The following is a 24,428-nucleotide window of genomic DNA, read 5'->3' on the forward strand; positions in this document are numbered from 1 at the left end:
AAAATAAAAAATAATTTTTTTATCTATGGCTGTGAAATAATCATGAGAAAGACTTTTCCTGAAGATTGACTTTTTTGATGAACTAGGTCTCACTAATGTGAAACTGGGCATCCAAATTCAGGAGTTTTTAAAAATCTGAAATACTTCTCTGAGTCTTTCCAAGTTCATAAATCAGTAGATCATGTTTTGTATGCACTAGAATTAGAATACTGAATACTGGCCTGGCTAACCAAGCTCTCAAATCAGCTCTTAAAACTCTGTATCTCCACTAAGAGGCAAATCTTCTCTCAAATCTCAGAGTCTCAATCCTGGGTTATTCTTCAGGGACAGACGGAAAGAACTGTAAGCAGCCTTACTACTTTAGCTTCATGACTGGAATAGTTTTTTGACCAATGTATAGCATCTGTTTGGAAACTGTCCTCTTGGGCATTTACATTTGGATGCATCTGTAAATCTCCTAAAAGTCACTACACAGAATCACACAAGCATCCTTCACAGAAATTGATTCCAAAGGGAGTACGTTGTAGGATGTATATGAATCTATCTCTGTCCTCACCTGACACAGCAGAACAGCAATAGCTCTGCTATAGAAAGGATTTTTTTCTTCCTTGTATGAAGAGAGAGGCAAGATTTTTGCTTAAGATAATATTTATTGAGGATTTGTTACCCTACTGCAAAAAAAAATTAAGAATAACAGTAATGTTTCTCTCTTGGATATTGAATCTTTATTTGCTGAGTCAGCTACTGTTTATTCCTTGTCACTAGACTAAGTAACTTGCTCTCTATCATCCTAATTAGGTTTTACATATCCTGCTAACACATTTATATTAAGAATTATGAATAAGAGATAAATAGGCTTAAAATCTTATGATCAAAAACATGTCTGAGTTTATCAACATGGAATAATTATAACTCGGTATTGATATTGTTGCTGTTACACATTTTCTCAGTAGGAAAATACTTTCTCTAGAACAGAGGTTCTGCTTGCACAGAGCCTTTAGGTGTGTTGTTTTTTTGCAGAAGCATGAAAAATGTCAAAATATCACAAGAGATATTTCAGCCATGTTTCCCAAGTTTACAGTATCAAACAGTTTAAGAGAAGTCAGTATTTGTTCTAGGACTGTGCAAGTGATTGTGTATATATATATGCAGGGGAGAAGCAAAAGTATATGCTCCGTTGGGAGGGACAGAGTAGATATAACTTCTGATCTGGTGGACAGACTGTGTTCCTTTTAACCTCAAGAAATAGTTCATTTCTACTTGATAACTGGTTATTAAATAGTCACAGTTCATTTCTGTTAATGAATGTCACACTTCTGTTTTTAAAAAAATAATATAGTTATTTGCTTAATGAGAAACTATACAGTCAAAATTAGGCACAAAGAGTTGTTCTAGATAAGTATTTTCTTTGCACGACCTTCCTTCATCTAAAGTTGAAGAATGTAACTTTTTAAAGATTTTTTTTTCACTTTGTCTCTGCTGTCCTTCCCCATAGGATATCTTGTTATTTCCATTACGATCTTTTGTACACATGAAAAGAAAAACAACTAATACTTACAGTTAAACTGCTTTAATTAACTAGTTAATTATATGAAGTATTCATAGTAATAATAATTGAATCTTAATATATTTTACTTAACTTGGATTAATTAATGCTGAGATTCAGAAACTAATCTTTCAGTCATTTTTGTTGGTACTTATTCTATGATCATTTATCACAGCATAAAACTAGTGTTTCTGCTTCCAGTTTCACTCAGTTCTCTATCTAGTTAGCTATTACATACTTAGCATTGAAGTATGCTATTAGAACTCTTCAGAAAACTAAGATTACTCTTACAAAGAAAATTACATTGACATTATTGGTCTCATTCACTGAAATTGGTACCAATTTTCTTCTGATGTAACAACTAATTTACCACATCATCCCCAAATTCATCTCGCACAATAGGTTGCTTTTGTAGAAAATAATTCCTCAAGTCATTTTTCATCATGCTAATAAAAGAATTTTTGATATCACATCTTTAAACGATTGTGCATCCTTTAGATACACGAAGTGCTCCAGATGATGTTCAGCAATATATATGCTCATAAACTGTATTGTTCTAAAATGTAAGCACACATTCAACTAGTGAGAAGATCTGGAATCAAAAAAACTGTAGAATCTGAGCAGTAGAATTATGAAAAGCACTTCATCAGTTTGAAAAACTATTGAGGTTTTTCTTAGAGCCCCACATAATTGCAAATAGCTCCATAAAAAACAGATAATAAACAGAAAACTGGAAAATATCATATCTAATACAAATGCAAAGGCATCTGTTAGAAGACATTGTTGTGCTAGCAGCAGACCTTGTAGCTTAATTCAACCTTAATAGGATGTCTTTTAATAGAAATACTAATTTGGAAACCTTTCTGTTAAAGAAGACACATTCTAGTCTTTGACAAAATACATAAATGATGCTTTACATATCCTCAAGCTGAGCATCGAAGTAAATATGTCATATGTAAAGCTTTATGCAGCCAATTCATAAACCCTTTTATCAAAATAAAAATCTTGTATGACGTCTCTGTAAAAAATGGCAGTGCTGGATAAAACACAGAATATTTAAGTCTATCATTAGTTCAATTACACTAAAGTATTTTAAAAAATGAAAGATCTTCAAAGTAAACACAGACTAAACAAGAAAGCATATCTGAAGGCCTTTTCCCATAACAGCTATGAATTATTTCTAGTCTCTTAATTCATAATATTTTGAAGGCAATATTCTGACCTTTTATATTTTCCTCTGAATCTGACCTTGTATCAGTCGTCATCTTCAAACCTCTGCTGTGAAACCTTTGCACAGTAATACTGGAGGCATTATTTTCCATAGTATTACCTGTCAGAGACCATTCAGTGTGAGTCTAATGTCTTGAATTTAAATTACTCTCTCCTTAATGCCTCAGTCTCGAATACCTGCAGTACCCAGGTGTGGGACAGTTTTACTTCAGTTCCATGTGCAAAAATGGCAATGGTCAGGTCTGAATAGAGACAACAGAAAGAGAGTCTGAGGCCCTGAGGTGACACCTTGTGCAAGGAGATGAAAGAAACAATAAGATTTCAAAGGGAGAAGTTTTAGAGTGGAACAGAAGGATCTAATGAAGACAAAATCTCTTCTCTGTAAGGTACCGGCGAAAGGGAAATGCTAATAGAGCCACCCATTGGCAGGTTGCAGCCACTGAACATGACCAGAAACAGATGTCATAGGGAGAGGGCATCATGCACCATCATCCCACAACTGCTTAGTCTACATTTAAACAAGTGTGAGTCACATCCCATAGATGAGATACTGCACCAGCATTAAGGAAACACTCTATATCTTCCACCATTCTGAGGCTCTCAAACCTAACTGCTCATCACTTGGCAGTTATTTATGCCTAAACTAGCAGCAAGGCAACTCAAAAAACATTTCTGATAAAATCTAAACCAACCTAGGAAAAGAAAGAGATCTGTATGAGATGATGAAAAAAACCTACATCAAAAAGAGTTCTAAAATAAAAACTTAGATGACATTCAGCTCACAAAGAGACATATACCATTATGTTTACATGCAGGCAAGCTAAGTGTCTAAGTTGCCATTAAAACTGATGGGGATCTGGTTGGTAACAATAGCTAGACTTCAAAGGGTGATCACATCATGCTAAAATTGAAACCTGGAGTTTTATTTGGTTGCCCACACATATAGCATTTCAAAATGTGTAAGATATCATTCCTTGTCACCAGCTGCTACCTCTGAAAGTCATATGCTTTCCATACATCCTGTTATACACCTGTCAGCACTATGGGTATTTCTTAGACACCCTACTGCATCACAAACAACAACAGATGCCTTTATGTGTGCAAATCAGTTGTGTTGAATGACTGGGCAACAAAGAGCAATATAAATATATCTACTATAATTGGAATTTAGGTATTTAAATACCTGACACATCTTAAGTACACCTATATGTACGTGACATCTGATTTGAATCTTGGAGATGAATTTCAATCTAAATATTTTAAGTCTTAGAGAAGTCTGATAAAATTTGGCTTTACTTAAAGTTTCATTATGCACAGAAGATGGTTTTATTTATCTCTCCCCTTCCCCCCAAATATATTTTTCCCTCAGATACCTAAAATGCAGCACAGAAACATTAAGAGCTTTCCTCAAACAAAGATGTTTTTACTAAAATAGAAAGGTGGAGAACAGAATCTTTGCTCCCTCCAGTTCACCGAGATGTTCCCTCTTCAGCCTAGCTGAAGAGGAAGATCTGCTGGATTTTTTTTTCCCCTATGCTCTATGAGAACCATGCAGCATCAGTTAATAATCTCCCATGATTTTTTGTTGATGACAACTTGTGTGATTATTCTTGACACAACCTTTGCTTTTATTCTGGACAGTTGGAAGTTTCCAGAGATCAAAAAAGCACTTTTTTGAATTTCCATTTCTTCAATCTCTTCTCCTTGTATGAGGTACGTGAGGTCATCTGACTTTTGAGCAGAAACAAAGCATGGTCCTTTCACATTCAGGAATGCTTTATACATTTTGACATTTAACAATCTTTTTACCACTTATTTGTTTATTAACTTTGTTTATCCTACCACTAAATAGCAACTCAGGCACAGCTTGTGATAGTCAGTTAAGTATCCTGTGAAAGTTCCAATGTCATTCTACTTGGGAGGCATATTCTGTTGAGAAGTTTAAAAACAAAATAAATCACAGCATGAAAATGAAGCTGTCCAGTGAATTGCCTCAAATCTTCCTTAATATAAAGCGCAAAACATATACTGAGCTTTCAAATAAAATTTACAAATATCTTATGAAAAATGTTTTTCTTTGTCTAATGTATACCATATTGAAAATGTAAACACTGTAACTAGGAAAGTAAAATAGTCCAAAGTGACTATTGATAAGTATGTGCTGAAAAGCCACAAGTTCAACTTGTTTCCTACAGTTAGAGGGAGAGAAAAAAAGCACACACATGCCTGCAGTGTTAACTATATATGGAAATTTTCTTCCAGGATATCTAGACAATTCAAATGCCCAGCAAAGATGTACTGCACTAAAGGTAAAATAGGACTAGATACTGTGAAGTTGGTTTTTTTTTGTCAGATCACTTTTGCTGTTGAAAGACTTAATAGAAAACCACTTGGTATTTGTAAGAATACCCTGTACTGCATTCTTATCTACTTTATCTACTTTTAGATGTGTGCAAAAAAAAAGGAATAATTACACTTGAGTAACTTGTTAGCTAGTTCTTGGAATGCAAAGCAGAGTTAGAGCTCTCACATCCTCAGCTCACCTAGGCACAGGCAGACTCTGTGTATGGAATATCAAACATATAGGGAAAGGTCTGAGCTGGTATCACTGATGGTCTTGGGAAAGCTTGATTTTGGTGAAAGTCTTCTTCCCTACTCTCCTAGTAGGGAGAAAATAAAAGAGCAGTGCTCTTTACACGGTTCTCCTTTATAAATACAGTGTCAGGAATTACTCTTGTAATTTTAGGAACAGTTTGCCTTTGGTTAGAAAAGCTATTCACACACCCCTGCTACCCATCGCCAAAAGGAATTACCAGTTAATTCTATGAATGTAGATATAAATACCTGCCCTCACCTGCTGCTCAGAGACTCACTTCAAACTGCCATCACTGAAAATACATTTCTCCTGACCTGATACTTATTTGGATGTCTGCTCTGGGACACATTTCTCAGAAACCGGTCTGGAGAGACCCAAGAGCTAAGTAAAGTTTTGGAGATGTTAAGCTTTTTTGCAAAACAGAAAGACAAGTGCTGACAGTGCCCTACCTCCAAGGACCTTAGATGACACTACATGTTCTGTTGTCCAGTTTCTAGAGTTGTAATCAGTTATGGGCCCAATCCAGGCTCTGCTCTGACTGCTGATCTAAACAGTCTTTGAGCTTTATTTACCATTCAAGGTATTAAGTCTAGGAATACCTAGGGGAGACATTTTTTTCATTGAGATAAAATTATAATATAGTATGAGAAACTTCTCAAATTATATGTACTTTAATGTATGTACAAATATTACAATCAGTTATAGACAGAAATGTATCCTAAATCCCCATAGAATGCTGGAAAAATTTTTTACTCCAATGTATCATTAAAATTACAACCCATTCTAAATTTTTGTAATTATTTTGTAAATTAGATTGGTATAAATTAATAGGATTTTTTTTTTTTTTTTTTAGTTTAGCAAATGGGCACATTGTTTTAAACCACTATACAATCTGTTAAGGCTAGAGCTCAAAACCAAAGGAGATAAATCAGAATCCTAGCTATACAATCTGTTAAGGCTAGAGCTCAAAACCAAAGGAGATAAATCAGAATCCTAGCTACCAAACAAAATGAAAAAACTGTAGAATGAAATAAGTGGATCAAGGTCAGATATTTCCAATTAAATTGATAAAGTACAGTGATTATAATTACACAGAAAAAATTAAACATTTCAATTTATTATTTTTAAAAGTCTAGAATATAATAATGAATGCCACTTACATGGAATTTCATTCTAGAAACATCTGAGAGTCTGATTCTGTTTAGGTACTAATTAAGGAAAAAAAGTTTCACATCCTGCTGTATGATTAAGGCAACTATACATTATATCTTCCAAAAGTTCAGGGGCATATCAGAAATTATGAGCACCCTTTATAGGCTAGTGGTTTTGGTTTGGGTTTTTTTTGGTTGGTTTTCATTTTTTGTTTGTTTTTTCTCAGAACTGGTTTTAAAGTGCCTTATTCTACACATATATTCTTTATATGTTTCACATCCTGTTCTCTCAGACAATGGTCAATACTGGTTGCTTCAACAGAAGATAAAAATGTTTTGTTGTTTGAATAGTTGTGCATAAGGAGACATTTTTCTTTTCAGTAGGACACATAATGCACTGAAGCATAAAATGTGATGTTTCTTGTAATTATATATTAGTTAGAATAACTGCCAAGGTTATTTCTATTTATGTGTCTGTACATTTTAATAAATCTAATTATATCTGCAAAATTGTTTGGTCTTTATAGTACACTCTAAAGTTTTGGGTAATATTTCAAATGAAAATATTTTGGCAAATTCAGTTTCCTGATTACTCTTCCACTTGGCCTTTATTTAATATTATCTATGTTGCTGAACTCTACAGATATTTCTTTTTTTTGTGAATTAGACATTTGTGTTAAAATGTCTAATTGTCTGGGAAAAAAACCCCAAATATCCAAACTAACCAATCAACAAACAAAAAAAAAGTAGCAAGTCTGTATTCTTTAATACCTACTCATAAAGGACAAGGGAAGTGCACGAGTAATGAGTTAAGAAACTCTTCTAGTGCTATGACGTTATTCAGGGTGATATGAGCTAGAAAGAACTATAAATAACACGCAAAGTGTTTTGTGAAAATGAAATTGCTTAAAGTGATGGTATCCAGAGCTTGTTATGGACCAGGCAGCCTTCCTGACATCAACTACTGTTTCAGGACATTGGACTTTCCTATAATCCCTGTAACATAGCTGCCAGCCCCAAGTAAGTGTGTCAGGTATCTTATACAACTACAGTGGAAAAAAACAGCCACAGTTAAACAAATGAATTGCATCTGAGTGACTGGCAATTAAATGCAGTGTTAACTGAATTACACAGAACACCACAGTCTGTCTTCACTTATGGGTGATGAGGTCCAATTCCTACCACTACTACAGACTGACACAGTAGAGTACTGAAGATAGTTCCAGGAACACAGCAGCCCAATGCTCAAAAAGGGCAAAGGCTTTAAAATTTATCTGGAAAGAGAAAAATAATAATTTTGCTACAGTATCATTCCACTGTTCACTCATATCCTAAATACTCTGCACAGACCTGATTTTATAATCTCTAAAGTTTATAGTAGATTCTTTAAAAGTCAGAGAACGGACAACATATGGAACAGTTTCCATGTAAGAAATAAGTTGGAACTCCTTTGGTGTCTAATGTTCCTTAAGGACGACTGCATAGAGATCAGTATGTAGTAGGTGGGTTTGTCTGTTGTTCACCACCATTTTCAGTAAAAGATATTAAAGAGGAGACAAGGTGAAAACAGTCATTTTTTAAGCAAGTGGCAGACCTGTACAACTTGCTGCCAAAAATGAGGAGGGACCTAAACTTTTGAATGTGTTCCCAGGGAAACTAGACTTTTTACAGAAGGCAAATACATTAAGGTTTACTACATAAGCAAAACCACATTCAGTTCATAAGGCCTCTTAAAAAGGAAACGTTAGAAACATTAGGAGGAAGCATCGTATATGCCTGTCCTTTTTCGATTCCTACTCAGCATCTCATTGACCACGCTGGAGACAAGATATCGAGTGAAATGGACCTTGATGTGATCTCCTGTGAATATTCCTATGTTAAAGACACATGTAACAGTGAATCTCTTTTAATTTGTTTTAAGTAACAACTGTCTTCTCTACAATACTGAAGTAAACAGTCCCCAGTTCTCTTGTCTCTGGAAATAACTATCCTCCACTCTAGCCTGCTAATCTGATCAGTCAGCCCTTGGAAACTGCTGTATTCCCAGATAAGTGATACATGACATGAGCAGAAACTCTGATGGAGGGATCTACCATTTTTATAGCCAGTAACAACACTTCAGGAGGGAAGGGAGGGAAAAGGAGAGACAAGACAAGTAAAGATCATGGAAGCTGTCAAATCCATGGTGTCTTCTTTGTAAAAAATATAAAATATGACTCATGCCAATGGTCTCACATGTTATGGGCATAGCCAGACAGTATCTTAATCTGTGAACATTTTGGGGGGGATCTTATAACTCCCTTTGAAATTATGGTTGCTGCATGAAAAGGAGGCTGTGAATGTCTCCTGGAAAGCTGAGTTTGAAAACTAACACCCTTCTGTTGGGAAAAGCATATAGAATATAGCTGTCACTGCATCTTTGAAATATAAAGGAGAGAAAGAGTTGTTAAGTACTGGGAAATATGCTACCTGACCTACAAAATCCTGCAAGTTTGCCAGGTCCATAGTAATGTCTAAGTTATTTCAGAGGAAACTGTGGTGGGTTGACATTGGTTGGACACCAGGTGCTCACAGAAGCCCTCTATCACTCTCCTCCTCCACTGGACAGGGGAGACAAAATATAACAAAAGGCTTATGGGTTGAGATGAGGGCAGGGAGATCACTCATCAATTACTGTCATGCGCAAAACAGACTAGACTTGGGGAAATTAGTTTAGTTAATTACCAATCACATCAGAGTAGGGTAATGAGACATAAAACCAAATCTTAAAAACACCTTCCCCCCAGCCCTCCCTTCTTCCTGGGCTTAACTTGACTCCCAATATCTCTACTTCCTCCCCCTCAGTGGAGCAGGGGGACAAGGAATGGGGGTTGCAGTCTGTTCATCACTCATTGTTTCCTTCATCCTCAGGGGGAGAACTCCTCACACTCTTCTCCTGCTCCAGTGTGGGGTCCCTCCCATGGGAGAGAGCTCTCCACAAACTTCTTCAACATAAGTCTTTCCCACAGGCTGCAGTCCTTCATGAACTACTCTGGTGTGGGTCCCTTCTACAGGCTGCAGTCCTTCAGGAACAGGCTGCTCCAGTGTGGGTCCTCCATGGGGTCACAAGTGCTGCCAGAAAACCTGCTACAGTGTGGGCTCCTCTCCCTCCATGGGTCCACAAGTCCTGCCAACACCCTGCCCTCCACAGGGTCACAGCCTCCTTCAGACACATCCGCCTGCTCTGGTGTGGGGTCCTCCAGGGGCTGCAGGTGGAGATCTGCTCCACCATTAACTTCCACATGCTGCATGGAACAGCCTGCCTCACCATGGTCTTCATCATGGGCTATAGAGGAATCTATGCTCTGGCACCTGCAGCACCTCCTCTCCCTCCTTTTTCACTGACCTTGGTATCTGCAGAGTTGTTTCTCTCACACATTCTCATTCCCCTCTCCAGCTGTGGTTGCACAGGTTTGTGTTTTCTTTTCCCTCTTTCTTAAATACATTATCCCAGAGACACTACCACCATCGCTGATGGCCTCAACCTTGGCCAGTGGCAGGTCCATCTTGGAACCGGCTGGCATTGGCTCTATCAGGGGAAGCTTCTAGCAGCTTCTTACAGAGGTGTTGTGGTTTGAGCTTGGCTGGTAGCCAATCACCATGTGGCCAGTCATTGACTTCCCTCTCCCCGCTGGTGAAATAGGGGAGGGGAAAAAAAAAAAAGAAATTTGTAGGTTGAATTAAAAAAAATTTAGTAATAGTAACAAAACAACAGTAACAATAGTAAATCCAAATGGGTAACATACAGCAGTTGCTCATGCGCTGGCAACTGGTACACAGCCCACCCCCAGCAGTGATCCCAACTGAACCAGAAATCCCACCACCAACCGACCAGGAAACAGAAACCAAAATGGAAATGAGAGAGCATGCCTCCCCTTATATACTGAGCATGACGTCACATGATATGGAATGCTCCAATGACCAATGCGTGCCTGGCCCTCTAGCTCTGCTCCCCCCCAGCCCAAGGAAAATTAACTCTGTCCTGGCTGAAACCAGGACAGTCTCCACCTCTTATTTCATATAATTTACGTCCTTCTCAGGTTCATTCTAATATTCTAAAGAATATTAGAAATACATTCTAAGGAATCACCACCCCTTTTCCTGGGTCTCACAGATATCATTCCCTTAGTCTATGGGTCATCCTTCCAAAATGTCTACTGAGTTCATTTAGTCCATAACTTTGGGTTCCATCTGTCATGACAGTCTTTAAGGCTGGAGGAATGAGGTGTAGTTGGCTCAGTCAGCGGAGCAGGAGGCTTTGGATGTGGCAGGAGGACGTTCTGGGGCACCAGTTGCAATAATAGGGTTATTTGGCAGTTCTATTCACTGGCTATTTTCACCTAAAATCAAATCTCACTGAAGCACACATCAGACTTCTCCGTCCTTCTGCATTACCCACCAAGTGCACCCAGGTCCTTGGGCAAAAGTAATCTCATGCATGGGTTTACCTTTACCCAATGCAGGAATAACCCAGACTGTCTTCCTCAGCATATTTTTTATGTGCACTACAGAGGCTTTATCTTCAACTACAGTATGTAGGAGGTTTGACGGAGCAGGGCCAGCTTGCTTGGCAGATCCCCTGATATTTACTAACCAGGTGGTTTTTGATAAATGCACGTACCAGTATTTGAAAGTTCCACCACCCATTGCTCTCAGCGTAGTTTTTAATAACCCATTGTATCTCAATTTTCCAAGAGGCTGATGCATGGAAGGGAATGTGATATATCCACTCAATACCATGTTCTTTCGACCGAGTGCCTATGAGGTTGTTTCGGAAATGTCTCCCATTATTTGACTCAATCTTTTCTGGAATGCCATGCTGCCATAAGACTTTTTTCTCAAGGCGTAAAATGGTGTTTCAGGCAGTGGCATGGCATAAGTTTCCAACCAACTGGTGGCTGCTTCCACCATTGTAAGCACATAGCGTTTGCCTTGCTGAATTTGTGGGAGCATGATAAAATCAATCTGCCAGGCCTCCCCATATTTATATTTTAACCATCGTCCTCCATACCAAATGGGCTTTAACCATTTGGCTTGCTTGATTGTAGCACATGTCTCGCATTCAAGGATTACCTGTGCAATAGCATACATGGTTAAGTCCACCCCTTGGTCACGAGCGCATCTATATGTTCCATATCTTCCCTGATGGCCTGAGGAGTCATGGGGCCAGCGAGACATAAATTGTTCACCTTTATGTTGCCAGTTCAGATCTGCTTGAGCCACCTTGATCTTAGCAGCTTGATCTGCCTGTAGGTTGTTCTGATGTTCTTCAGTGGCCCGGCTTTTGGGTACATGAGTGTCTACATGGAGTACTTTCACAAGATTCTCTACCAGAGCAGCAATATCTTGCTGTAATTCAGCAGCCCAGATGGGTTTGCCTCTGCGCTGACAGTTGTTCCATTTCCACTTCTGTAACCACCCCCATAGCACATTTGCCACCATCCATGAGTCAGTACAGAGGTAGAGCAGTGGCCACCTTTCTTGCTCAGCAATATCCAAGGCCAACTGGTCACCTCTGAACTGACTTGATTCACCTTCTCCTTCAGCAGCTTCAGTGACCAGTCATGTGGGGATCCACACAGATGCCTTCCACCTTCGATGTTTTCCCACAATGCAACAGGACCCATCTTTAAACAGGGCATATCGCTTCTTGTTATCCAGTAGTAGTATATGGTGGGGCCTCCTCAGCACGTTACCTCTTCCTCTGGCGCCATTCCAAAATCTTTGTCTCAGGCTAATTTGTAATCACTTCCAATATTCTTGGATGACTGGGGCTCCCTGTTTGAGCCTGTTGTGTGATTAATGTGACACATTTACTCCACGTGGCATCAGTTACATGGTGTGTAGAGGGGACACTCCCTTTGAACACCCAGCCCAGCACTGGCAGTCGGGGAGCCAGAAGGAGCTGTGCTTCAGTCCCAATTGCCTCTGAAGCAGCTCGGCCCCCTTCATATGCTGCCAATATCTCCTTTTTGGTTGGAGTAGAGGGGGCCTCAGATCCTCTGTATCCTTGACTCCAAAACACCAGAGGCTGACCCTGAGTCTCCCCTGTTGCTTTCTGCCAGACACTCCAGGTACGGCCATTCTTCACAGCTGCAGTGTAGAGTTCATTTTTAACATCCTGTCCTGTCTGAACTATTTCCTGTTTAATTTCTTCAAAAGCTTGTCATTGCTCTGGGTCCCATATAAAATAATTCTTTTTCCAGGTCACTTCATAGAGAGGGCTTACAATTTGACCATAATTTGGAATGTGTAGTCTCCAGAAACCCACAACACCCAAGAAAGCTTGCATTTTATTTCTGTTAGTTGATGGGGACATAGTTGTTATTTTGTTAATCACCTCAGTTGGAATCTGATGACATCCATCTTGCCGTTTTACTCCTAAAAAACTAATCTCTTGTGCAGGTCCCTTGACCTTACCATGCTTTATGGCAAAACTAGCTCTCAGAAGCTCTCAGATTTGGATTATTTTCTCCCCCTTCTCAAAAGCTTCTTCTGCTGTATTACACCATTAAATGATGTCATCAATGTATTGTAAATGTTCCAGGGCTTCACCCTGTTCCCATGAATTCCGGATCAGTCCATGGCAAATGATGGGGCTGTGTTCCCACGCCTGGGACATTTGATTCCATGTGTATCCAGACACCCCTCCAAATAAAAGCAAACTGTGGCCTGCATTGTGCTGCCAGAGGGATGGAGAAAAATGCATTAGCAATAATAATTGTGGCATACCACTTGGCTGGCTTCGACTCTAGTGCATACTGAAGTTCTAGCATGTCTGGCACAGCAGCACTCAGTGGTGGCATGACTTAATTCAGGCCACAATAGTCTACTGTCAATTTCCACTCTCCATTAGACTTTCACACTGGCCATATGGAGCTGTTAAAGGGGGAGTGTGTCTTGCTGATGACTGCTTGGCTTTCTAGTTGACGAATCAGTTTATGGACAGGGATTATGGAGTCTCAACTGGTGCAATATTGCTGTTGGTGCATTCATGTAGTGGCAGCTGGCACCCATTGTTCTCCAACCCTCAGCAATCCCACAACAGAAAGATCCTCTAAGGGACCAGGCAACACAGACAGCTGTTTAATTCCTTCTGTTTCCAAGGCAGCTATACCAAAAGCCCACTGATAGCCTTTTGGGTCCTTAAAATACCCTCTCCTGAGATAATCTATACCAAGAATGCATGGAGCATCTGGACCAGTCACAATGGGGTGTTTTTCCCACTCTTTTCCACTTAGACTCACCTCAGCCTCCAATACAGTCAACTGTTGAGACCCTCCCTGTCACTCCTGAAATACAAATGGATTCTGCACCTGTTCGGAAGTGAAGTTCCAATTCACTAGAGATGCCCACTGTTCTAGGTACTTGCCCATGATATTCCACACCCCCAGCCACTCATAATTCTCCAGTTATGGGGGTAGATTTCCAGGTCATACTCTTAAATAGTTGCTTAACACTTAACAAAACCTGAACCACATGAAGAAACACACTAGCTCCTAGCAGTAGACTGTGTTAATGTCAACATTCCAAGGATATTTGAAATTCCTGAATTTCTCAAACACAATTATAAATAGCCCCAGGACCGATGAATGCATCCTGTCATAGATTAGCATTATATAATACAGTAAAACCAAAATCTTAATCCAACTCTTATGGATGGTGAGCAACAGCATGGGAAATACATATGTCAAGTGAGGTGCTATAATCTTAAGGAGCCAAGCAATAAACATTATGACCCAATCCATCGTTATCTCAAACTCCTGGTCCCATGTTAGGCACCAAAAGACTGTCATGGTTTGAACTTGGCCAGTAGCCAATCACCACGTGGCCAGTCATATCCTTCCCCCAATCCCCACTCCCAGGTGAAATAGGGGAGAAAAGGAGGAAAAAAAAAAAAGAAATTCATAGGTTGAATTAAAACCAAAAAGGTAATAAGAGTAACAAAACAACAGTAATAATAGTAAGTCTGAATGGGTAATATACAGCAGTTGCTCACTGACCGGTGACCGGTACACAGCCTGACCCCAGCAGCAATCCCAACCGCACCAGAAATCCCATCATCGACTGACCTGGAAACCGAATCCAAAACAGAAGTGAGAGAGCACGTGTCCCCTTATATACTAAGCATGATGTTACATGATATGGAATACCCCAATGATCAATCTGGGCCTGTCCCTCTAGCTGCGCTCCCTTGCGTCCTAGGAAAATTAACTCTATCCTGGCCAAAATCAGGACAAGAGGACAACCCTGTAGCCCCACCTCTACCAAAACCTTGCCATGCAAACACAGCAGAGAAACAAGGCTGGAATTGCAACATTTCAGGATTCAGTGTGGCCAAGGGCTGTTCCTGGGCTGATGTGGATACAGGTAGCCCCTTACATGGGACAGAGTCTAACTTGAGAATCTTGCCACACTGCAGAGACACAACAGGCATAAATAGCACTGTTAGAACAAAACTGTATCTTCCAACACACAGTACAGTTGTATGACATGAGAAAAACTCAATATACCCCCATACATAGCTATTTATACAGTGAAGAGTTGATAAGTGACAGCCTAAAATGATGTTTATTGTTTCTCAGGCACAGCATTTTATGTGACTCTCAGTGGCTTTCCTCTTCAGCATCATCGTTGCTAATCAGCATCATGAGGACAGTCTACACTATACTGTCAAGTCTACAAAAAATGACACTGCTAACTTCCAAAATTATTTTTTCAAGTTGTCCAGTGCCCAGTATCAGCCTTTAAATATTACTGCATATTTCTCCAGAAGAAAAAAGCTCCCCCTAGAAAGTTGGTGGGTTTTTTTTTTTGTTTGTTTGGGGATTGGTTTTGGTTTGTTTTATTTTATGTTTAGAACTTCTGAGAGTTTACGTAAAGTCAGGGAAAGATTTTTCTAAACAGTGAGAGTTTCTGTCACAGATAGAAACATTTAATAGCTTTATTCTGTTTTGTCTTTACACTATATCCACTGCCATAGCACTCTATGTGCAGAAAAAACCAAGCACATATATATACTATATACAGTTACATAGTGATATTGCTCATAAGACTCAGAAGAATCTCCCTTGATGTGTGCATTACAATTAATTCTGATTTTTAAAAAAGCCACGACATTAAATGGGTTGTAGCAGGTATTTTTTTAACGTGTTTTGTTCACTTCGCAGAATATCAATTGTAGATTGGTATAAAAATGACAAGTAAACTCTTCAAACTGTGAGAAACATCACTGAATATTCAAACTTCATTTGGGTGAAAGGGAGTGGAGGAAAGCATTATGACAGTTACTGCTCATTGTGTTATTTTGAGTACATAAAATGAAAGAAATATTCCTTGCAAGTCCTGAGTAAAGGAAACATATGTCCAAATATAGTAGAGGAAGCATATTAACCAGCTGTAAAAACATTAATCAGTATTAATTCTGCATTGTCATATTATGATAATAGAACTCAAAAGCTACAAATCTCTCCCTTGGAGTGAAAACATTTCAACTTTCTTAGAAAATATTCTCTCTAGCTGGAGACAAGAAAGGAGCAGATCTCTGCTGCATGATGTTTTTAATCCTCAGAAACTAAAAAGTTTGAGAAATGGGTGTAATTGTTTAATTTTTGGTTAAACTTTCCTTTGTCTCTGTATATAAACAGAGAAGTCTAGGAGTCAAGATTTTTGCAGTTGATCATCATGGTCATTCTAGCTGGTTCTAGTTACATCACAAAGCATTTTTCGCAGCCTCCAGCATGCATTTTGCCACTGCTTAGAAAATTTCTGTTGTCAGGAGTAGATTTCATATTCAGGGTTCTAAGCCCACATTTCAAGCAATGATCCAAACAGATATCACTGCTAAATAGTAGCTGTAAATTTGAACTCTCTGTGGTTAATGTAAACTCTCATCCAGGACAAGTGAAAATTGTTGATATAAGGATAAATTCAGACCATTATCTCAAAGTGTTGTGAATCTACAAAGTTCACAAAGTACATCTTAGATGAGCTACACCAAGAAATCAGTCTCTGGTGGCTTTTTCCTGAGATTTTAGTAGCTTTTTGTTTATATATATAATAAAAGTGCTTTGGAACGTCCTTTACTATCACAACTAAAGCTTTTAAAGTTTCTAACATTGCCACAGGGACTTGCATCTACCATTAAGAGGATAGAGTCTGAAAACATCACAAATAAAGAATCAGAAATCTCAGATAGTGTTCCTCTTGGGGTAACATTCATATAAAGATGAACTTTAAAATACCAATCTCATTTGCAATAAATTTCCATGACTGTTTTGACAGAAGTAGGAAGCCAGTACTACATACCGTAAATGGCAACTTATCAGAGCTATATCTGGAAAACATTTTCCATATCTTTCCTGCTTATCTTGTGCACAAAGTACAATGTGATTTCTTGGGTCTGATGTAGTCTTATCAGTGTTCTCTCCCAGTGCCTGAGCAGTGCTTAATGATATCCTAAAGGGGAAGGCTACTCATTAGCAGCAGTAACAAAGCAAAGCAGCTCACATAAATTAATGATCCATTCTCCTGGCAGTCCATGACATTGGGAAATATTAACTTTGTTTTATTGATCAGAAAAACAAGGAAGGGAGATAAAATGACTTGCCACAGCCATGCAGGAAATTTGCAGTAGGCCCAGGAACAAAATACATCTCCTAAATTCCACTTTGGGGGTTTACATTTCAGTAGGTCTGGTGATAAATGTGGAAGGAGGAAAGAGATTTGTCCTGTTCTGTCAGAAAGAGTTTCTCCTTCATCATTTGTGTCCAAACAAATATTAGTAATGAACAACATCAGTGCTTTCAGGAGTAGCTCTTACCTTGGGGTTACTGGGATCCATCCACATCAGAACTTGATTATTTTTGGTAAAATTTTTCTGAGTCTTATTTCCCTTATGCAGTGAGGATGGTGCAAATAATTACACCAATGCTGGCAGCACAGCACGTGGGAAGAAGATGGATATGGTGCCTAAAGAGTATCAGTAGGAATTCCTACTAGCCAATAACCATTAAAGTCTGCTGGCCTTATTACAATCTATCCATATTAGCTCTGTCCCACTCTTCATTATTTTACAATTATTTACATAATTTTACTTTATTTTACAATAACTATATTTTACAACTACTGACAAATAGACCCCACTGAATTAAGCAGGATATTGTCTAAGTATACATGGCTAGACAAGTCATCTTGCAGATTCGCAAGTGTTGATTCAGTACCCAAATAATTAGTTCATAAAATGATTTTATTAGAATTTCAGAGAGCTATTTAAAAGCATGTTAGTTTCAACATGTCTTTAGCAAGCTGTGTATTCTCTTTCTCTTCTGCAAGAGAGACGTAAAATGAAAAAAAATGCTGCTATTCATTTCCAGACTTAAAAAGACCATTTGTCCATATCAGAAACATACCTGTTGGAGGTAGCTTTGTGGGTTCTGCTGGTAAAAACTCCTGGGATGGTAAGCACTCTCTGGAAAATGTGAGGTCATCAAGTGCAATCCCATCTTTGGGACCTTTGCCAGCTATCCCTTCGAAGACAACTTGGAAGTCTTCATCCCCATCTCCAGTCAGGATCAGTGTCTTGCGCTGCCAGAAATTTCCCTGGTTTCCAGTAAGATTAAGGAGAATTTCTTCATGTTTTGCCATAGTCTTCTGGTAGACAATCAGTGATCCAATGTGAGCTCCAAACATATGGTAATAGAAAAGTATCTACAAGCAAGAACAATAGCATTAAGTACGCAACAGGTGACTTCAGACGCATTCTGCCATTGTATTTACCCTGATTATTAAACTGAGCATCATTAATAGCATTCAGAAAAGCCCTTAATTTTACTGTTTCAAACCCAATTTAATTAAAATCCACACAAAAAGACTTACTCCTGAAAATTTTGGAACTATTTCAGAAGCCAAACTTTGAAGCCAGCATTACAGTACTGTGACAGCTGATCCTGCATTCCTTTGAATAACTCTTGCATGTAAATGTAAGAGAATGAAAATACTTGATAAGGAAACAGAGGAATGAAACAGTGCCATTTACATTATGGGAAGTAGCTTCAGTTTACTGAATGCTTTTCTGGTTACAAATGTGTTTGTGCTAGATTATAGAGTGTAATTAGAAAATAATCTTCTCTAACCGAACATGGGAGCAAAACTTCTACATGGACTGCAGAAATACAAAACAATAGCTAAAATAAAATATAATATAAGAGGTCCTTGGATTAGAAAACAGTGATTTTTTTTTTTTTTTCAGTAAAAAGGGGGAAAACAAATTATGAAGTACAAAAGTAAGATCAAGTACATAAAGAAAATTGAAAAAACTTCACTGTGAAGAGTCGTCACCATTATCTGCTCTCTCAGATATTATCAATTCAAGAGCAACAAAAGGAATCTTGTATTTGATCAAATGAATACTTAATCTAGTTCAATATCTTGTTCCTGACAAAGATCAGAGTATTTCCAAGAATTATGTAGGACGGTGAAAGAAGGCAAGTCATGCTATAATATGCAAAAACATGTCTATAGCTCAAATTTCTTCCTAGTTTAATGCATAGCACAAGCCCTAAAGAATGAAATCTCAAACTTATTTATTATAGCTATAAAAACATAATCATGAATATTATGATACCCATGTAAATGTGAAGTCATGTCCCTTCATGCTACCAGGTGCTATAGGATTTCATAGGCTTCTGCAGTCTATTGCATTGCATAAATTTACTATGTTTTTTAAAACCCCACATTTCTATTTAATTGATTTGCTCTAATTATTAATTAGTAAAGCCACCAAGGGCTTTGTGTTATAATTCTGTTAAAAGTTTGACTGTGTTCATTTTCAGAATGTCTCCTGTGCAATGAAGTAGTCAAATACAATTTTTATAAGTCAGTTTTCTTCTATGGAAATATTTCTATTCACCTGCCCATTTCCTGTCCTGCAACTACTGTTTATCTTAAAATCCTTCATTAAATGAGGTTTATCTATTCAATATATGTGTATATCTTTAAACCACATAATGAGTTTCACATTTTTACTATTTCTTTTTACTACTGCTGAATTTTGTTTCATTTTCTGACTGTCATTAAATTCTGATCAGATATTTTCATTGCGCGGCCCACTACATGGCTCCTGATTGGCTACAGATCAATTCATATCCCCCTCCACCCCTGGCCTCCAACATGACTTCCTGGACTTCATATTTATTAGCAATACCCTTATCTCAATTATACTGAATAATTTTATTTATGGAATCAACATACTGATCTGTTCTGTTACATCATTTATAAATACATCATATAGTAGTAATGTCATCTTTATAACTATTACCAACAGATTTAATTTTAAGCATGTATCCATGTCCTTTCAGGGCTGGGCCCCCACATTACTTAAACTTGAATTATAATGCAGGTGAAAGATTAATTCCCATATTTAATTTGCTTTGCATCAGAATGTAGGCTAGCTCTCTAGCCTTTGTTCTTAAAGGTTCTCTGGATGTTGTAATTCATCAGTTGCCTACTTAAACTTTACAGGTCTATCCTGAAGAATTTATCACAGATTTTTGAAAACTTAAAGAATTACAACTTCTTCTCTTTGTAACAAATTTTCTGATCATGAAATAAAATTGGAAAGGTTACAATGCAAAAATATAGAGAAAATACAATACTTGCAAATGCAAATAAAGAGCCCATCCCCTCCTTCTACCATTCATACCATAAAGGAATTGTTGATATTAATTACATCTTTCATATTTTTTATTAAATTCCCTCAGAATCACAATGTATGCCATATGCTTTTGGTTACTTATTACAACTAAATTTAAGACTTTTAAAAAGTATTTTAACACAATTAATAAAGAATATTGTTCCACAATAGTATATACAGATTTCCTGGTTTTCTTATGGGCTGAAATTTCCACATAGTGTATTATTTATTACGGATGCCTTGATGTAGAATTCTTCCTTTTCTTTCCTGGATTTATTTTGGCATAGATTCACTTTCTTTCTACTTAGATTATTTCTATTGGATTTCTATTCTTTTTGAAGATGAAGCTTGGTTTGTGAAAGTCTTGTATACAACCAATATTTTTTCATGTATGTCCCTTTATACTTGCTGATGTATATTTGTTTTCTCTTCATAAATCTCTTGTCCCACTGATGTAAACGTATGTTTTCTGTTGATCTGAATGGGCCTAAAATCCCAAACTGTCTTTTGTAATATATGATGTAGCATTTGCTTCCCTAATAATTCACAGAAAGGAGAAAAATACTTTAAGGCACTGTGATCTGCTAAGATGAAGCTCTGAGTCTTGAAATAACTTTTTCATTCGTACAATTTCCTTTACCAGAAATTTCACTTCCCTTGGTCAGATGCCTAAATGAAAGTTTCAGGAGTGGTCAGAACCTTCAAAAAGCAATATAAAACATCATAAATATGACTGACTGTTTCAGGCCATATCATGGATGTAGAAGTTTTGTCTTCAGAAGGTGCACAGACTGGCTGTTCTTTGTAGATAATTTTCAGTGTGACAAAGGTAATAGTTTCCAATAGTTATGTTTCAAGCATTTCATTGCATTTAATGTGTGATAAAGCATAAATATTCAGAAGTGAACCTGTCATTCTCGGTTATCCTGCATTTCTTTGCATATATGTTTTACTCTTCATAGATAGAAGTTAAATAGCAGAAAAGTTATTTTTAAAATGTAAAACCAGATAAAATGGAGAAAGAGATGTTTTACATATTTTAAGCAACATAGAAAATTAACTTAGAAAACATGAGATCATGGCTCAAATTTTGAAGATATTTTGTTATGGCTAGATTATGTTTTGCTACTGACATATTGAAAATACTGAAGTTTATTTGGATCATAAAATCAAGCCATTTATGTATAATACTTCCTTACTTTCTCATCTATAAAGTGATTTGGGAGTTTTCAAACAGCCAGAATTTCAATCAAATAAACTGCTTAGAAATCTCAAACATAAGTAGAATACTTTCCACATTTCAGACAAACTTTACAGGTATTGTTTTTCCTCATGAGTAGTGAGTATGAGATAAATGGAACTAGAGGCAAATGAACAGAGATTTCATCTGCATATACAGTAAAAGTTTAGGAATATTTAAAACAACCTTCATTCGATGAGCATAGAGCAGTGCTCACACAATCAGTTCAATTCAAAGGCTTTTTAAAAACCTTTTAAAAATTCTTTTGAGAGCTAGCTATTAGATAGAGGTATAAAGGTGAACTTGCAAAATGAGACCGCTGAGGACAAAAATCTAATCTAAAATTATTACATATCTTATTTTACAAGCAGAAACTGAATAAAATTTTACATATTCCATAAATATAAAGACACTGATATCATCTCTCAGGCAAGTTACTAGATTACTATCTCCAACAAATGGATGGAGTAAGAATTCCAAGTGTGACATCAGGAGTGGAGATGCTCCAAATGATGGAGAGCAAAGTGGCTGTTTTGTGGTTAGATCATCAGAGAGCTCTTGAGCCTGTTTAACTGGGTAAACTTAGATAGCCAACAAACATCTGTTCTCAAATTAGACAGATATTCATGTATAAATGGCAAAATAATAGTCTAAATGTTGGTTTTATTCATGGAAGTTCCAAAATTCCTTGCTCGAGATTCTAGGCTGGCATTTGTTCACACTTCTTTTCAACTCTAATAACTCACAGAATGGAGTAAAACAGTTTTAAGAACTGTCTGATCCGTTAGGATAAAGTTCTGTGTCTTAATTAACTATTTGAGAAATTAATTACTTCATCTCAAATCAAATGTTGAAATAACTTTATATACTAATACCTCCTTTTTCTCTTCACTAGGTTCTTGGGGTTTTTTCCCCCACATTTCTTCTTCAGTTCTGGAAATACATTCCCAGAAATTTACCCTGAAAATGTTAAGCCATTCCTGCCTCATTAATTTTCTAGTCTTTACAAAGATTTCTTTCTAATTTTCCAAAGGCTACAAGTACCACTTTTCTTTCTACAGCAGTTCCATTTATGTACAATATTCCTCTCTATGTAAATAATATATGTATTTCATAAGCCCTATTTCTAACTAGCATTTAAAAATATTACTAATTTTATTAATAATTTTATTAATTAGAATTATTGGCAAATATTAGTGTTTAAGCTTCCATTTTGTGTTTGACACTGATTTTAGAAACTTGGAAAAAATACCATTTTGAAGTAATGCACAGTTCAATTTTCTGGAAAATTCACTTTTTCAGGATGTTGTTCCTGTAGCAGATTGTGATAGATGTGTTCTGAAAGATGTCTTACGAAACTACAAGTTACCATTTTAGCAAAGACTTTTAAAAGTGTAGCAAAAGCAGAAAACTTTTTGATCCAGGTTTGCAAAGAAATGGTAAGGCTCAAATCACTAGGATATGCTGCAATGTTTTGGAAAATAAAGGCTTACTTTTCTCTGTTCTCTAGAGGCGAGAGTCGGTGACAAAGCCTACTGTTACGCATACTTCCGTTTGCAGTTGTACTCTTTGAAAGCCAATTGTTACTGTATTAATACACATTTTCTCCATAAAATCACAAACCATTACATAGTTGTATGCTACTTAGAGCGAGTGTTGCATAAGATATTATAAATCAGATGCTACATTCACTGTCAAATTCATCTGAACCTCCCAGAGTACGTACTTACAGAAATCATTTTGTCACAAGAAGATACACGTTTTCTTATGATTTCAAGGAAATAAGATCAGGCCTCGACTCTTCTGTAATATCCTTGTTTTTCTCAAGAAATATTTCGCTGATCATCTGTATTTCTTTTTAGAAGTATTAGCTTGGTGCAATCTAGAAATCAAATTCTGCATTCCTGCTAGTACTACACCCCCACATACCTTGCAGTTTTTATTCCTTTTGCTTAGGACAGGACTAAAAATCCTAGCTTTCTGTCCTGGCAGCTGAAGAAATGAACTCTTTATAAAAATATAATGACCAGATGGCTCTTGTAGTGTATGATCAGTAGCTGGTCCAGTGCCCATTTTTGTCGTACTGCTAGTTCTGAGGTTCCAGTCAAAATCATCATTTTCATCCTGCTTCCATCCACAAAGATCAAACTCAAAATTACAATGCCCAATAGAGGTACCTGAAAGACATTTGCCCACACATGAAAAGATATTTTTTTCAAGAAGCTAATTAGGTAGATATAGTACAGCCTAGTACACAAATCCATGAAAAAAAAAAAAAAAAAAAAAAGCTTCAATATAAAATATAATATCTATGCATTTTATTAATCAGAGCATTTTTAATGTTCTAGGACAAAATAATAGGATAAGATAAAACTGCATATATGTGAGGTAAGTCTCTGTGCTCTTGTTATTACAGTCACCAGAGTCATTGGTATAAAAGTAACCAAATATAGCTATCTATTTTAGGTCAAGATGAATAGTTCTTCAGAGTCTTACAGGCAGAGGTAGATTGGTGCCCTCCATAAGGCATTCAAGACACCTGCATAAAAATAACCTTTTCAAGGCACATGTTAAGGTCAGTGAAAATGATAAAAAATGCCAATATTTAGGGAACAGAAACCCATTCAAATTAATATATTGAGCACCATCAAAACACAGCCTCCATACAGATACATATAGGTAAAATATGAATGTCCATGTGCTAGCATTGACCTGAATCACACCCATAGCTATATTACTTTTGCATATTTCCAGAAGAGTTCGCACATGTATTTTCTTAGCCAATATGCAAACATAGATGATTATCTACTCTTCTCCTTAAATTGTATTTAATGCCTAGAAAAAGAGAAAGCTGTCATAATTTTGGTTGATTTTTATATGAAACATCATGCATGCTCTTTAGTGATTTTCCAATCTTGAATGTCAAAACAGCC

General features: G+C 37.1%; 1 protein-coding gene across 1 annotated transcript in view; it reads right to left on the minus strand.

Moving 5' to 3' along the window:
* MALRD1 (MAM and LDL receptor class A domain containing 1) overlaps positions 1 to 24,428 on the minus strand; it is a 290,211-nt gene that overhangs the window by 149,610 nt on the left and 116,173 nt on the right. The window contains exons 24-25 of the mRNA XM_074897495.1: positions 23,425 to 23,672; positions 17,974 to 18,271 (exon numbers count right to left, since the gene is read on the minus strand). Of these exons, the coding sequence (XP_074753596.1) occupies positions 17,974 to 18,271; positions 23,425 to 23,672 (546 nt within the window). The remainder of the gene's footprint in view (positions 1 to 17,973; positions 18,272 to 23,424; positions 23,673 to 24,428) is intronic.

This window comes from Athene noctua, chromosome 2 (assembly GCF_965140245.1).
Source record: "Athene noctua chromosome 2, bAthNoc1.hap1.1, whole genome shotgun sequence".
In the NCBI taxonomy this organism is placed as follows: domain Eukaryota; kingdom Metazoa; phylum Chordata; class Aves; order Strigiformes; family Strigidae; genus Athene; species Athene noctua.